We start from the raw sequence: 17,348 nt of genomic DNA on the forward strand, positions 1-17,348 counted from the left end.
TGTGGATGGTCAAAATTCTGACAAGCACAGGTAAATAGATCATCACTCTGATTCTAGCCATTTTCATTTCATTTTAAATTTCAATTTCTGATGTTTTCTAACCTGTTTTCTTTACATTTAAAAGCTAAATTTTGTAACCATTACCACTGTTACTACTATCATTGCCAGGATCATCACCAACAAGCCTAGACTTTTTATCAGTAAAAACACAAGATGTAAAAGTACCCCTTTACCTCAGTCTTCAGTAACTCTAACCACACTATCAGCGTAGTGGGTGAAAAGTGAACACCAGTGATTATGCCTGAGAATTAGTCTTAAGAGCAAAAGTCACCACTACTAATTCCCACTCATAATTACAAGCAAGCCTCACTATGTTTCTTACCTATAATACAAACTGCAAATGTGGTTATATCATTTTTGGTCAGACCTTCAGAGAACACCGCTTTTCCCAAAGTATGCTATGGAACATTTTTCTTGGGAAATGCCCCCTCCTAGTCCCCCAAAAGACTTTGGGAAATGCTGTGCCCCACAGTCCCTTCTTGAAGATTCACAAAGCATATTAAAGCTTCTCACAGTAAAGGAACTATCTCTGCTTAACTCAGCATGTTGTAAGTTTATTTGATCATGTAACCCTTTCCCATTCTTGCCTATTCATAAATGATTGATAGACAGATTTATGAACATCTTCCAGAACTTGTATTTCCAGAAAGACATTCTGGGAAATACTCTTTCTGATTTATAACGGGGAGAACTAATTTTGATGCATATTGCATACATCCAAAGTTTGAGAACCCTAATTATTAATCTCTAGGAAAACGTAACAACAGCACAATCACATGAGTGTTGAGAAAGAAAAGGTTTCCTGGAATCATAAGGCCTCCTGGTCAATAGTAAATGTTCCACTTACTTAAGGAGATTCCCCAGATTGAAAAGAGCCCGGTTATGCTGCGGATGTAGCTGGAGTGCCTTCTGGTAGTACATCTTTGCCTCTGCTGTGTCTCTTGTCAGTGTCCCAAGGTTGTTCAGGGCACTTGCATGGCGTGGATACAATCTGAAAAGTTAAAAATATTAAGCTGTGATGTTTCAAAAGCTTCTAAGTTGGGAATAGCTAGCTGTTATTTCCCCCCAGGTATGCTGCAACCAAAATCTAACACAGAATTCTTCCTTTACTTGAATGGTTTGTGTCCAGTCTGACTGGTCAACTATTCTTGCAGTTATACACACACACACGCACGTGCACGCACACACACACACACATCAGGGAAGCACATAAATAAATACCCCCCCAAATAATGCAAGAATACACAGTATGTGACTCTGCCAGGGATAAACATATATTAGTCTTTTGGAGCCTAGGATAGCTTTCCACTTCCTGTAATAGAAAACCCTCTGATATGGTTTGGATGTTTGTCCCCTCCAAATCTCATGTTTAAATGTTGGAGGTGGGGCCCAGTGGAAGGTGTTTGGGTCACAGGGGTGGGTCCGTTGAGGGAATAAATGAGTTCTCACTCTATTAGTTCACACGAGAGTTAGTTGTTTAGAAGTGCCTGGCACAACCCTCTTTCTCTCTTGCTCCCATTCTCACCACTTTGCCTTCTGCGACAAGTTAAAGCTTCCTGAGGTCTCACCAGAATGCAGGCAGATGCCAGTGCCACGCAGAATTGTGAGCCAAATAAACCTTTTTATCTTTGTAGATTACCCAGCCTCAGGTATTTCTTTATAGCAAAGCAGATTGGACTAATTCACTCTTCTGGCCTGGTGAAGCTGCTTCCCAGTTGCCTGTACAGTGCCTGCTATTTATAGCACTTGCTAGGAGTTCCTTGGGTGAGAGGTCTTCATAAACATTTTTGAATTGGAGTATTAATAAAACTGCCATGACTGAGAAAGGATGATACATCATGTCTCTCTCTAAAAATAAGCTTTATCTCCAAAATCCTTCTCTGTCTTTATTCTCTATTTCCCGTCATCTCATTTCCCCCTCCTACTGCAATTTGGCTTTACCTGCCCTGATATAGTTCTCAAAATGAAAATCCCAAGAACTTAGAACACTTGAAAATCAAAAATTAAATAATGCACAATGAAGTGAAAAACAGCATTCCCAATGATCAAAAGCAAATCTAAAGGAGGACAGAGTACCATTGCTGAGCCAAATCTATGCTGATTAAGGTAGGAAAGAAATCCATTTTTTTTCTTAACTCAAAACTATAAAGAAGCCACATCAGCACGGCTACATCATTTAGTTGTTTCTGATATATTTAGAGTGGACATATTTAGCAGTCTAATAGGTTTGCTCCATCTCTGTCTCCCAGAGTACTTTGAATAAGTCTGTGGAGCCGGCTTTTAATATAGAAATGCCAGGATAATGCCAAGTAATAAAAACAGGATCTGTACTTGTCAAGTCTCTTGACAATCACACACCATACGTATCCCCTGTTCTGTACCTTCTAAGAAGATCAGTTTAGTTCTGGGACACAAACAGTTCCTATTAAAAGGACAAGAAAGACAAGTTGCACAGCTGTTTTTTAAAAAAAATCTTATTTCAAACCAGAGTTTAAGTTTATTTGACCCTTTCCTACTCCCTTACAGATCGGCTATGAACATCCTTCAGAACTCATATTTCCAGGAGTACACTCTGTAATGCGCCTCTTGACTGACAAGGGATAGAATCAATTCAAATGAATATTACATCCTCCCAAAGCTTGAAGCCCTAATTATTCACAGCAGATTTGAAGACTGTTAGGAGAGATATACTTAAAGGAAGCTGGACAGAAGAAAACACAGAGTCAGCACATGTGCTATTGTTTACTTCTCTCTGATCCCCTTTAATTAGCACAACTTAAGGGTTCTTGATAGCAGCCCCTAAAACCCAACCTCATAGCTCCTGGGAGAAAAGTGCTTGGTGCTCTCTCTAAGATGCCATTAGAGGGTATGGCAGCTATGGTGAGAGGCAAAAAATATTCTTGTACTTGTCCATTCACTCCATGACCAGAAAAGTGTCCTGGGCTGCCTGTGTCTAAGAATTACTTTGGAAGTGGCTGCATGGCACATCACAGACAGGACTCGAATTCTTCTAGAGAAGCTTTTATTTGTGATGTTAAGCAAAGATCTCTGACCTCCAAAGATTTATGGAGAGTCCAATGAACAAGGTCAGGGCAATTCCTGTGCTGTTTCCATTATGACAAGAAGTAACAGAAAACATACTTGGGACATGTGCCTTTCTTAATCTCAGTGGAGGAATGTCTTACAACTTATGGTTTCCATATTTCTTTAGGCTGTGGAGTCCTCAAAATAAACGTCTGAGGTGAAAACACTAAAGAAAAGGCAGTCTTTTCATTAATATCTCCCACAATGGGCTCACTTATGTAAGGTGCCTGTCTGCTCTGAAAGCATGGGAGTCCTCTCCAGCTCGTTTTCAGCCACCTTCATGAACTTTACATCACTCTGGACACACTGCTATTTCAATGAACAGTCATGTATTTCAAAGGTCACTGACTATAGAAGTGACTTTCTCTCTTTTTCAAATCAGAAACAGAATACACGTTCACCCTGGACTCTCAAAAACAAACAAGCAAACCAAAAACGTTGAGAAGGAAAGTAAAGAGAAACAAATAGAAAAACCATGAGAGAAAAGACCGTTATGAACCTTGTGCTCTAAGAACCAGTCAGTAGCTGCAGAAACACGATTTTCAGGAGGAAAAGACTTCAGGGTGGGTTATAGTCAGGGAAGAAGTTCCTTGTTAACAAAGCCGCACCTCGTCAAGGAAGGGGATTGCTGATATCAACAGTGACTTGCTGATTCTGCCACAAAGCAGTCCTCCACCTGGAAAATGTGTAGATACTGCATATTCTTGCTAATAGTAAGGGTCTGCTAGCAATATCCTTTCTCTCACTGCGTATCTGATTAGGTTCACTTAGTCACAAGCAAGCATTGCATTATTTATGAAACAAAGCTGAATTTCATTAAAAGGATTCTTAACAACCAGGTCAGGAAAAATATCTTTAAAAAATTATATAAATTGAAATATCTTAAAACATATACTCTCCTATTTGCTACAGACCTATGCAAGGACAAAATTTATTTTGTGTTTACTTTTAAAAAACACTTATGTATGAATTAGCTTGGAACTAATTCAATCCTGAGGTCTTTAGGAGGGAAATTTTCTATTGGAAAAAATGAATAATTTAAGAGATGTCTATGTTGCTGCATCAATTGTCAGAATAAATTAAGTCCATCTTGACTTTGACTTCTACAGGTATGTTTTACAAACATTCTGTTGGGATTATTCCCTTCCTCATCCAAAAAATCTCAACAAAAATTTCACTGAGCAGGAGCAGAGTAGTGATTTTTCAAGCCTGTTTTTTCAACCTTTTTTTTCTCTTTTTTTAAAGAAAAGGGTCTCACTCACTCTGTCACCCAGGCTGGAGTGCAATGGCATGATCACAGCTCACCGCAGCTTCAACCTCCTGGACTCAGGCAATCCTTCTGCCTCAGCATCCAAATTAGCTGGGACTATAGGAACACGCCACCACACCTGGCTAATTTTTTAAATTTTTTTGTAGAGATGAAGTCTCACTTTATTGCCTAGACTGGTCTTGAATTCCTAGGGCTCAGGCAATCCTCCTACCTTAGCCTCCCAAAGTGCTGGCATTAAAGGTGTGAGCCATCATGTCCAGCCCAGACTTGTTTTTAAGAACAGTCACTGTATTTTCTTTCTCATAGTATTTTTCAACATTTTTATTGTTTATGGGGAATCTCTTTTCAAAAATTTGTTCTAGAGAAAAATGTATTATACTGGGGATGCCAAAAAACTGTATATACAGTATAAGAGACATTAAGAGATGTTTGCTGTAATCAGAAGTGTCTGGATCCTGTGAGCACCTCTTGTAATTGCAAGTCAAATGTGACTTGTATTCATCTGTTGTTATCGGTATATATTGAGTATAACAATTTTAATACAGTTTTTTCCTTTCTTAAAATGTATACATTTTTTTGGCACCCTCTGTATTACCAAATAGATCTGGGGCACAAGGGAGCTTTTTTTTTTTAAATCTTTAAAAAAGAAATCTAGGTATAGAGATGTGGTTATATGAGCCAAAGATAATTTTTCCCCAAGTTATTAGATAGTTTAGATTATTGATAAACATAACATCCACCAAGCACTTTAGGGGTTCTTCATTTTTATCTGTGGCATTTCCTTAAGCTGAATTAATAAAGGTAGTCGACATTATTCCTCTCCATTCCCAGTCATTGTATTTCTGAAGAATGTACATCAACAACATGTTAACAGGAGAAAGTCACTGAGAAGGAACAATTGCCTAAGCAAAAATGAAAGGCAGAGATAAAAGAAAATGTGTTCCAAAGGACCTAGGATATGTTAATGGTACTTTGCATTTTAAACTGCTTTCTCAGTGTCTCAACCTTCAAAATTTCTTCAGTAGGATTACTGTACTATTGAAGGCAGAGAGGCTGGGAGAAACTAAGTAGATAACAGATTACTTTAAAATGACATCTCAGGAGTACTTTTGTTCTTAAGAGTTAAGAAGGCAGATTGTTACTATGAATCTATGTTTCCAAACATCATTTGTCATTCGGCCTTCAGCAAATATACTGCTACAAGTTAGAACTTCCATTTGGAATAATTTATTGTTTTTGTTTCTTTGGCTAACTCATTCAACTATGATCTTATAGGGACGAATTTTCAATGGCAGAAGTGAAATAAACTCAATACCCAGAAAGCTTGGCTACTGAGATGCTTATTTAGTGGAAAAATTTGCCTTCTGTCATACAAAATAATCAAAGCATCTCTGAAAAGCACATTATATGGAAAGCTATTTAGGACAAACAATTCTCAGTAAGTGTATAAGAGTACACGCGTGCTCTCTGATCTACACTTAAGTTTAACCTCAACGAAAGATCCATAGACATAAGCTGTATATGAATAAAGTCTGGTTTTATGCTTTATTCCAGTCATTTATTTTAAATATTGTCCAATCTGTTCAAAAGTTAAGGATGCTGTTAATTTTTCATCGTCTGTACCTTATAAGGCATTTCATTGTTCAAATAATGTTGAATCATGTGGTCCACTTTGCTATTTCCTTTCAGAGCATACACACCCTGATTTATTTGTCTGATTTTCATTCCACACATTAATTTATTTGAGGTTAACTATGCTAAGGTCAGATGTTTATTTTCTATTTCCTGTTAGGGAAAAAAGAATCAAAGGAAAAACATGACTGGAAAAAAAATTCAACCATAAATTTGAATTTCACTGGTCTAAAAAATATTCAAAACAGCCTTCATTTCAGGAGTCAACAGCATATTTCCAACCATATTAAGTTTCTGGCATATTTTAAGTGCTTGGTTCCTTTATGTTATGAAATTGAAATAATCATGTCACTAAATTACACCCAGTTAAGACTGATAATTTTATTGGTCTAATTCAAACTGTTCGAAATGGTCATTAATGTCTAGTAGATAAGTCTTGCCACTTTCTTTCTGCACTGCCTTCCCTCTGATCCATTATAGATAGCCTTGGGGAAAAAAAACCCAAATGCAATTTAGGGAAATGTGACACATCCTCCAATAAGAGGCCAAATAAGTCATCTGCCCTCTCACAATGGATGACCTCCAATAGTGATCCAGAAGGACCCCGCCCAGTTGATTTTCTAAGACTACTTAGAGTCAAACCACTGTCTTTTTCCAGATGCCCTTAGGAAATGAGTCATTTTAAATGGCTGGATTTTCCTGATTCCTGTGAATTTACTTTTTGAGATTGGGAAATTTACTGAATTAAATACTTCTCCACTCTTTTAAATAGAAATGGTGAACATAATTAACCCTTCTCACAGGCTTGGGGTGATGAAGGTGAACTTTGTTTTTTTGTGGCAGGGTGGATAGGAAACTGCTTTGTTGAATGGAAAATAACTGGATTTGGAGTCAGAAGCCATGGGAGACTTTCTAGCTCTGTGATTTTGGATTTATGTCTGTGCTTTGGTTGCTTTCTACAAAAAAATAAATAAGGTTCATAACATACTGAGCTTCTCTGTGGAAAAATAGGCTATGTGAACAAATGAAGTGGTGGTATAAAAATATCCATCATCATACCTGTTATACTATCTACGCTTAACGTTTTGGGGTCAGTGGCAGGACCTCTGGGTGGTTTGGGCTCCCTCCATATCCCTAATGAACTCATGCTGGCTAAAGCAGCCAGTGATCCTTCCCTCATATGGATTTTTCATCCTCTGAAAAATCATTCTCGTCACTGTTGCTGATAACCTTTGACTTGCTCCCATCAGTCAAAACAACACCCATTATTTCTTCGTCACTAACTCAGTGAACATTCAAGTCATCTTGTGTCCATCTGTTTCTCCTATACCTGGAGTTCTCAGATGTGAAGGACGAGTAACCCTCTCCATTTTAAGAATGCAGGAATGTTCTTTGTCAAGCACTCACTCTAAAACCTGTCAATCCTTCATCATTTGAAGCAAATAATTCCCATAGGCACCAGAGCAATTTTCTCCCAAGTTCTTCTAATATGCTCAACACCAAATGGAATTCTAGACACGTGTCATTGAAAAAGCTATATCCAAGGTTATGAGGAGATTCAAAGTCCTGCGTGGTTCCTGTGTGACAGATCAGTGTGCAGCTGAGATCCTTGCCCTAGGAAGTGTGCACTTCCTAGCATGAATGCACCGTGGTTGATGGATTAACTTAGAGAAGAGATACTGGTGGGCAGGAAAAGTATGTCCATATTCCCAATCAATAATTGCCAAGACAGGAGACATGAGGGTTGGGGAGAAGAGGAGACGCATATTCTGAATATCTACCGAAGGAACTAGGGATCACCACTGACATATAATGGGCAGGAGCTAGGAGTGTTAAACATCTTGCAATGCATAGGGCAGTCCTGCATGATAAAAAGTTGTTCTACTCCAAATGTCAACAGCCCCACCATTGAGAAACGCTGCTTGCCTTTATGGAATTGTGCTCTGATGACAGGAATTTTATGCATTATGCTCATTCAACCTTTTTTTCCACAACTTTTTTTTTTTTTTTTTGAGCAGGGGTCTCATTCTGTGGCCCAGGCTGCTGGGCAGTGGCATGATCATGCCTCAGCCTAGCCTTGACCTTCTGGGGTCAGGTGATCCTTCTGCCTCAGTCCTCTGAGTAGCTAGGACTACAGGCATGTGCCACCACACCTAGCCAACTCATTGACTTTTGTAGAGGCAAGGTCTCACTATGTTGCTTAGGATAGTCTCAAACTCCTAGGTTCAAGCAATCCTCTCGCTTTGGCTTCCCAAAGTGCTAGGATTACAGGCTCAAGTCACCGCACTTGGCCTCCACAGATATTTATTGAGCACCTATAACGTGCCAGACCCTCTGCTAAGAGCCCGCAGTAGTAAAGAGAAAGCTGAAAGAGAAAGAGAGAGCAAAACCAAACAGAACTCGAGAAACAATTTTACTCTGGCTGAAAGCACAGGGTAGAAAGGAGGGAAATAAAGGACAAGGAGCAGGTTTTAGAGAGAAGGTGATCAGCTGAGTCTGAGGTGCAGAGGGCAATTAGTGGAAATGTTCAGCAATCAGCTGAGGAGATGGCTCTGGTCATTGGGGGAAAGATATGAGGCAAAGTTATAGATCTAAGAGTTAATCAGCATTACACAGATGTTAACTGAAATCTTTGGAACTGAAGAAAACCCTTAGAAAGAAAGCTCAGATTGAGAGGAGAAGAAGGCCTAGGGGAGGAGGAGAGGGACCTGAGAACTGCTCCATTAAGAGTTTGGTAGTGGCAGAACAGTATAAAGAAATGACAGAAAAAGCCGGGCTCAGTGGCTCAGCCTGTAATCCCGCGCCTTTGGGAGGCTGAGGTGAGTGGATTGCCTGAGCCCGCGGGTTCGAGACCCGCCTGGGCAATTTGGCGAAACCTCATCTCTACAATAAATCAAAAATTAGCCAGGTGTGGTAGTGCGTGCCTGTAGTTCCAGCTACTTGGAAGGCTGAGGCAGAAGGATCGCCGGAGTCCAGCAGGTCAAGGCTGCGGTGGCCGGGAGCAGCCATGGCACTCCAGTCTGGGTGACAGAGTGAGACTCCAACTCAAAAAAAAAAAAAAAGAAAGAGGAGAACAATATTTAAATGTAATGGGAGCATACCAGTTGAAGGGGAGAAAACCAAGGATTTAAAGAAAGGATTATAAATAAAATCTCTGAGAAGCTGGAAATGATGGAACCCTGAGCACAGAAGAAGGAATCAACCAGTGTCAGAAGAGAAAAACCATAGGGTAGTAAGAGAGAAGAATCCATATTAGTCAGTGTGTATATTTATAGAGAGAGAGATTTATTTTAAGGAATTGGCTCACAGGACTGATGGTGGAGGCTAGCAAGTCCAAAATTTTCAGGGTAGGCTGCAGGGTATGTATGGAGTTGCGGCAGGAACTCCGAAATTCCCTGTGAGTAAGATGGGGCCACTGGAGCCTTGTGAGCCTGAGATTGCTGTGAATGGAACAGCCCAGGGGCTGCAGGGAGGGGCCAAGGGTAAAAGGTGGGATATCAGTTGGGAGTATCTTGTAAGTAGTCTAGGTAAGAAGTGATGGGACAGTGGAGGTGGGGAAAGGTGTCAGATTCTGTATGTCAATCACGTTTACTCAGCATATGAGATGGGACCCCAAAAAACCTGGAATTCACTTATAAAAATGTGTGTATTTATTTTTACATATTTAAACTTCAGTCACCTTCAGAGTACTCTCTGTTTGATGCACTACATCTATGGAGACACTTTTTCCACTGCTCAAAACAGTTTTTTAACTCATCAATTTTGATGTCTTTTAGTGCTTCTAGTGTTTTTTGTTTCACCTCTTCCACATAGGCAAAACATTTTCCTTTGAGGACTTTTTTCATCTGAGGAAACAAAAAAAGTGGCTCAGGGTGAGATAGGGTGAATAGGGAGGGTGGGGCATGGGAGACATGCCCTTTTTGATCAAAAACTATTGAAACTCAGTGTAGTGTGGGGTGGTTATTTGTGTAAATCACCCATCATGAAATGGGCAAACACATTCAAGAAATCTCCATAAAAAAAATATTCACTGAAGCTGAATATAGCTTCTTATAACAACACTAACTTGTACACTGATGCTGATGGTTCCTAGAACAACTTACCTAGCAAGGGATGCCTGTACTATAAAAGACCCTCCACTAAAAAATAATTCTAGTTGTTTTTGGGTCTCCTCCATTATCATTGCCAGGTATTTAGACATCGATAATATGAATTATCTCATAATCCTCCAACACTATGAGGGATGCAGCATCCTTATTCTCACTTTAACAGAAAATCTAAACCCTATTCTGCTATAACTGTCTTATTTCCTTATATAAGAAATCATAAATGAAGCCAGTATAATGGATTCCATTTTGCACCACAGAGTCTTCCTTCAAGTCCTGGGTGCGTAATCTCCCCCCTCTATGTCCCCCGCCCCCAGGAATGTTGGTTATTGACAGTTCAGAGCACAACTCCTCTCTGGGCATCCTTTGGGAGCTGCCTCACTCAAGCTACACTCCTGTCCTGAGTGGAGTGACTGGTTGAAAAGGGGGTTCAAAGGTAAATCTCATGCCTCCAGAATTCGCTGAGACCTTCATTGAAAGTGCATTGCATCTCAACAGCTCCCTCAGTCCCTTCTGCCACCCTAGCATTCCGAAGGCACCCCTTGATAAACTTCATGCGTGTAAATCTCTGCTCTGGATTCTCTTTCCTAGGGAACTGTACCTATGCAAGGTTTTTTTAAAGTAAAAAAGTTATATAAGACAGAAAAAAGGCAGTCAGAGAGAGTGAAACTTTTTAAAAATAATTATGGAGCTTTCATTTTGAAATTCAGTTCATAAATACGACCCACAATGTGACTTAAATTCTAGTTTTTTCTAAGTAAAATAATGTTTAATTCCCTGCATTTAATGAATAAAACTGTCAGATTTAATTAACACAACATATATAGTGAGAATGTAATTTCATCAACAAAAAGAAACAAAAATAATGTCAAGTGTCTACTTGTAATACTGGAAAACATATTCATAAATGAAAATACCACACCAGCTGAAGAACACATCTCCACTTGTTAAGCCTGGCTAACAAATGGTACTGAAATTATTTCCAGAAATACATGACAGCTGGTATGCAAGGCCACTTGTAGTCATGAGAGAGTAATCTTCAATGTTTATTCAAAATAAGCTGAGTAAAGAAGGATTTTTAAAATACTCATTGATTCCTCATTGAAACAAGTTCAGACTTTGCGCCAAGATGTGCCTTGGGATCTGCGTTATTTTTCTGTTTGAACTTGACGAAACATAGTTTTATAAATAGCATTACTAAAAGGAATTATAATTAAGTACTGTAATCTTATTGATATACTCAGGACATCAATGAACAGTGGTTAGTTAGACATGGATAATTTCTTTAGATTAATGATAAGATGTTTCTTCTCTCTATTACTTCCTTTTTTCCGCATACCCTATTGCAGTCTAATGGAGCCTCCTTAGTTCCAGTTATCCATACAGGAAGGACTACAAAGAATCATACCATTAGACAGTATCATCATAAGTCTCTATTTTATACATTAACCAAATTCTAATCAGAGAGATTTTACTTCCACCTTTCTCATGTGTTAGCCAACTAAATAGTGATGGAGACTTCTTTTGTATTGGAACATTAAAGCACAAAGAAAATTTGGTTATGTCTATAGAAAAGAGTCTGGTCTTTCATACTGATAAAACTTAAATGTGAAATAAGAATTATTTCTATAGAAAATAAGTACTCTAAAAATACTCAAAAAAGGAAAGTTGTTCAAAAAAAATTGCTGCTGAATGAGATGTGAAATAATTATAAAAATCTGGAGGAGAAAAATCAGAAAAATCTCAGATAGTCTACTCAAATCACTTTGCAAGTATCTTTAAATTTTCATCCCAATTTAAGATATCAAAAGTGATACTCATAGCAATGAATTATGAATGTGGTTTTTGCAGATTCTAATCAGTAGACTCTTACTCAAAAGAACTTGATTTGACATTAGAAGATTGGTGAATGAATGCACATTTGAAGTTTCCGGGAAAAATAAAATACTCAAGAGTGTGCTTAATTTGTTTTATGATTCTCCATTTTTAACTGAACTTTTAAGCTAATCGAAAAAGTACACATGTAGCCAAGGACACATTCAGTAACTTCTCCACTTTATGTACCCAGGATCACCATTTCCCCTTATGGACTTCACAGCTGAAGCATTTCTTGGGAGTTTTGTGTCAAAAAAGCTAAATTGTTGGGTGGCCTCTGGATTTTCTATTCCCATCACATGAGGTAGATGTTAGAAACCTCCTGAATGGTTAGAAAGTTCTGGGGGCATATGGTAGATCTGACAGTAGTTTTCTGAATCTCCAGCATAGAGAATCTCAAGCCTTATGGTACTGCAGTAGGTGTAAACATAAGAGCTGCCCCTCACAGCAAAGCAAAGCTAACACTCATGTTTGCTGAAGATTTAAGGAAAGGGTTCTGACATTTTTCTTTGATGATTTGGGTTTTACACTGAATACATAACCTTAGCTACACCATTTTTCAGAGGAGATTTCCATTACACTACAGAAATCTAATAAATGATGTATACCAAAAGGGAGGAGAAGTCAGAAGTATTTCTGCATTATTTAAAAAATAGAGTTTAAAAGAAGGAGGATATTCATGTCATATACAATTATTAACTGAATATAGTGTTATTTTTAGAACTGTAAGCCAGCCAAAAAGGAGATTAGTATAGCTACAACCTTATGACTAATTTCACCATTGCCTTTGGAATCTATATGGTCATGAAAATGGTAATGGGTAATTGTTGGAAGTGATCTCAGGTAATAGCACCTTTAACCTTGCATTTCTCTAATCACTCTCTTTCTTGCTGTGTACAAATATGGAAAACATCAGATACACTAAAGTGGAGGTAGAGAAAGGTAGAGCAACTGGGAGGGAGAGGAATCCCTGCCTCAGCAACTTCCACAAAGAAATAGCAACATCAAAATAAGGGCACTCTTCCAGTCACTGAGGATAAATAATCATCAAAATGATGAATAGCCCTGGTATTTTTCTTTTCTCTCTAACACAGTGACAATTTATTTTAAAAACAAACAAGCAAAAAACCACAACCACATCGGTTGAAAATTCACCACAGAGGTATCCATACGAAAATTATATTTTCAACCAGAAATATTTTGAGCCTGGTGTGAGAGCATAAAATACTTATCTAATTACTATGCAATATAGTATTTATAGCTTTAATTGTTTTCCCCCATTTCTCAAGGGACACATTTCTTCCAGAAGCACAGTTGCTGAAGCAAACATTTATTTTTATTATCTCACAGGAAAGAAGAAAAAGAACTCAACCAGCTACTATAATTCTCTAAAATCAACTTCCAGAGAACTTTGCTTAATTTATACTTTTGCCCCAAGCTGTGCCTTAGGGGTCGACTTATTATTCTGTTTGAACTTGACAAAAAAATAGTCTGTAACAATAAAACAGATTTTAAAAGATACTAATAACACTTCCTTGCAACCAATATTTTTCAGACAAACTTAGTGCTTTTTTCTTCTCTTCAAGAATGCTATCTAAAATTGTTAAACATCAATTAAATATTAAATCCAAAGTACGCTTTATATGTACCCTTGAAGAAATATGCCTTTTTAAAATATGACATTTCCTCATTGCAAAAGTAATAGATTTTCATTGTGGAATACCTGAAACACACAGGAAAATAAATAGAAAAATTTAAACCACACTCTCACCCACCAGAGATAAGAATTGTAAACATTTTGGAAACTGTCTTCTTGTGAAAGAATATAATTTTTTTTTTTTTTGAGTTGGAGTCTGACGCTGTTGCCTAGGCTGGAGTGCAGTGGCACACTCACAGCCACTGCAGCCTCAACCTGCTGGACTCAGGTGATCCTTCCACCTCAGCCTTCCAAGTAACTGGAATTACAGGCATGCACCAACACGCCTGGCTAATTTTTTGATTTACTGTAGAGATGAGGTCCTTGCCAAGCTGCCCAGGCTGGTCTCAAACCCATGGGCTCAGGCAATCTTCTCACCTTGGCCTCCAAAAGTGCTGGGATTATAGGTGTGAGCCACCACTCCCAAGAACGTAATTCTTTATTAAATCTTAAAAACTACCTTCTATTCCTTAATAAAAACTATTCTTCAACACCAAACCTTGTTACAATTACTCCTCTGGAACTCAAATTTTTTGTAATGTTTGGAAAAGCATCTGACAGTAACTTAATGTGTATGGTTTTTGGTTTGAGACTTTTGCCATATTGAATATTAAGAAACAGGTTCTATAGTCTAAAGATTTTGATTAATAAGCAACATGCTTGTGTAGGTCATAATAAAGACAACTCCACACTAAGCCTTGAGACAATCCTAATAGAAACTTTAGTGAAATATATGATTTGTCGGTAGATGTATGCATGTCCCAAAGTGGAACAGTTTCAGTAAATTCAACCAAATGTGGGCCAGTTTGTGGTAGAACGGGGACCTCTTCAAAAGGCTTCTGTGAGCAGCAAAGTATTCAATAAAGGAGAAGATTCACATTGCTTGATTTGCCCATCAATGGAGATTACAAAACTCCACGTTTAAGGTTAAGTACAATTATTATCTAGGACCTTTTAGAGAAAACCATCTTGAAAGTCAGAGCTGCAATTTAAAAGAGTACCTACAGATTTCTGCTGGTCAAGCAGAACTTAAATTTCTAGTTTCACTTAAAGTCACCTCTAAGGACATGTTTAATATTCTCTCTTCCCTTGAAAGAATATAAGGAGAGTGTTAGGGAATGTGTACACACACACACAATTAACACATTCCCAACATGGTAATCAAATGTCTTACTGTTTTCATTCATTTTATTTCTATACTCAAATGTCTTGATATGAATACTTTCAAACATAGGTTGCCTAGAGATTTCCACACACATATCATTAAGAATTCAGTTTCTGACAAACAACTCCTGCTTGCATATGCAACTGAGTGTCACTTCATTACGTCATGTGTAGCAATGAAAACTTTTACAATAAAAAACAAAGAATTAGAAGAAAAGTGGAGTTATTGTACTTATAAAATACTTAAATACTAAGCTAAAAACTCAAAGTCAGAGAGTTATACCCCCTTCAAGGATATGTTCACTGTCAGGACAAACAAACAACCTCCCATACTGGGAGGAAATAAGTGAAATAAACAAAAGTCTTCAAAGCATAATAGCCAACACACTCCCTTCATGACACTTACCTGAGGGCCGTTCTGTAGTGGTAGATGGCTTCTCTGTTCCGACCTTGGTCCTTCAGAAAATTCGCATAGTTGTAGTGAACCTTGGCATTATGAGGCAGAGTATGAACTCCAGACCTAGAATTAATAAATTTTTAAACAAATCAATAAAGAATATTATTGTCAGATTTCTACATGTTTTACTCACAGCTTCATACACTTGTATTTGAAATACCCATTGTATCCATCTAAGACAAGGCTTCCAAAATGAATGGTATATAATTTACTAAACATTGCTTTCTGCAGGAAAGGCAGTACATAGTTATGCAGAACTGAACAAAGATGCTAAGTGAGCATGAAGAAAATGCCTTTAGCATGTTAAGACAGGGCCTTTGTTGTGTCAAGAGACACAGCTGGAGCCTGGGCAAGACTCTGTCACCTCACCTTAGGCATCCTCTAGAAGCACAGCAAGGCTTAACGATAGACTCCAGAGCACACTGCACAATGAAAGACACATGTAACCTTGCACTTATAGGGCCAATCTGGCTCTTGTAATTCACGGTGTGGGGGCAGAAGACGCAACGACACTGGGGCTGCTGCACAGTCAGATCTGCAGAGGCTGATTACAGACACTCATCCTTCTAAAGGAGTTTCAGCATTAGACAAACCCTTCCTTCCTTTCATGTCTGTCTCAGTGACAGGCTTTCTATTCACGGAGACGCAACGAAATAGCCTAAGTGATCTATGTGTGTACAATAAACAGCAAGAGAAAGAAAAGACTAAATGGTTTTCATAAAATGAAAATAGCCCATAACCACAACCTCCTCTACAAAACATGAGAAGTAACACATGGTGCCCTTTATTCTCTGCCTTCTTTCCCTTTATTCTTTCCCCTCATCCAGCACTATAAACACATGGCTATAAATCCATGCAAACAACAGCAAGACTCTCTCCCATCTCCCTCCCACCTACAAAGTCATTGCTTCTTTCTCGATGTGCACAGTTCTCAGGGTGCCATGTTAAAAGGAAAACACATTTCAGATCTAGACTTGTGCACGGGGACCCAGAAAGGTCCTTCATTATTCAACAACGATGTGTAGTAAAGTCAGGCTTACTTGAGATAGTTATCACATGCTCGGCCCTGGTGTAGGGGCTGAGTGAATGGAAGAAAAGGAAAAGCAAAAGTTAATGTAGGCCCAAGCAGAGCCATAAAAAAGAGATACCATTCCAGAAGTGAGATGGTTTGATAAAATCAGTTTGCAAGCATTTCTCTGTAAATGGTACAGTTGTTTATCATCTTCATAGAGCACCTCCAGGGCCACATGCTGTGCCGAATTCTGGAGATATAAGATGGTCAGAGTCCCTACCCTCAAGGAGCTTACAGGAGTGAAGAAATAGGGACAATTAGGAAACACGGGTGATTATAAAATGGCAAGTAACAATAGGTAAGCAGTGTGTTAAGAAGTATCATATGCTTATCCCAGAATGGGGGTCAGAGGAGGCTTCCAGAAGACAATGACAGCAAAACTGAGACTTAAGATAAGAATTCTGTTACATTAACCTCTGGAGAGACAGGCAGTGGGATGGCCTAAACAGAGGACCTAAAGAAAAGAGAGCCTGGAGCTTCTGAGCAACTGAAAGGAATTCAGAGAGGCTAGCTAGAGACACTAAGGGGCCTTGTGAGTCACCCTGGAGACTTTGGGTTTTATCTGAAGAGCAGCAAGGAGTCAGTGGGGTGGTGGTGGGCTATCTCCAACAGAGAAGCAAGACTGATAATTGAGCATTGGAGAAGGATTGCTCTGGCTGCAATTGGAAACAATTGGCAAGAGGAAAGGCTAGGAATGTGGAGACCTTATGGGGAACAGCTGTGCAAACTTCAGAGAGGAGGAGATGGAAGGGGAGCGGGGAGGAGAAGAAGATAAGAATGGAGGAGAGGAGAGAGAGAAGGGTCAGAATAAAACTTTAGCAGTGGGTGTAGGAAGGAGAAGGATTCAAGAGAAATTCAGGAAGCAGAGTTGGCAGGTGGCAGGACAGGGTGATGAATGATTCTTTGGAGAACAGCCCTGCATATTTATGTCA

At 38.8% G+C, this 17,348-nt stretch overlaps 1 protein-coding gene across 1 annotated transcript in view; it reads right to left on the reverse strand.

The window, feature by feature from the left end:
- The window catches only part of LOC103268677 (transmembrane and TPR repeat-containing protein 1), a 75,142-nt gene extending 59,739 nt beyond the window's left edge, over positions 1 to 15,403 (reverse strand). The window contains exons 1-2 of the mRNA XM_008066265.1: positions 15,294 to 15,403; positions 908 to 1,051 (exon numbers count right to left, since the gene is read on the reverse strand). Of these exons, the coding sequence (XP_008064456.1) occupies positions 908 to 981 (74 nt within the window). The 5' untranslated portion in view covers positions 982 to 1,051; positions 15,294 to 15,403. The remainder of the gene's footprint in view (positions 1 to 907; positions 1,052 to 15,293) is intronic.
- Positions 15,404 to 17,348: the final 1,945 nt, after the last annotated feature.

The sequence above is a fragment of the Carlito syrichta genome, unplaced genomic scaffold, assembly GCF_000164805.1.
Source record: "Carlito syrichta isolate Samal-C Ts95f unplaced genomic scaffold, Tarsius_syrichta-2.0.1 Scaffold308871, whole genome shotgun sequence".
Taxonomy (NCBI): Eukaryota; Metazoa; Chordata; class Mammalia; order Primates; family Tarsiidae; genus Carlito; species Carlito syrichta.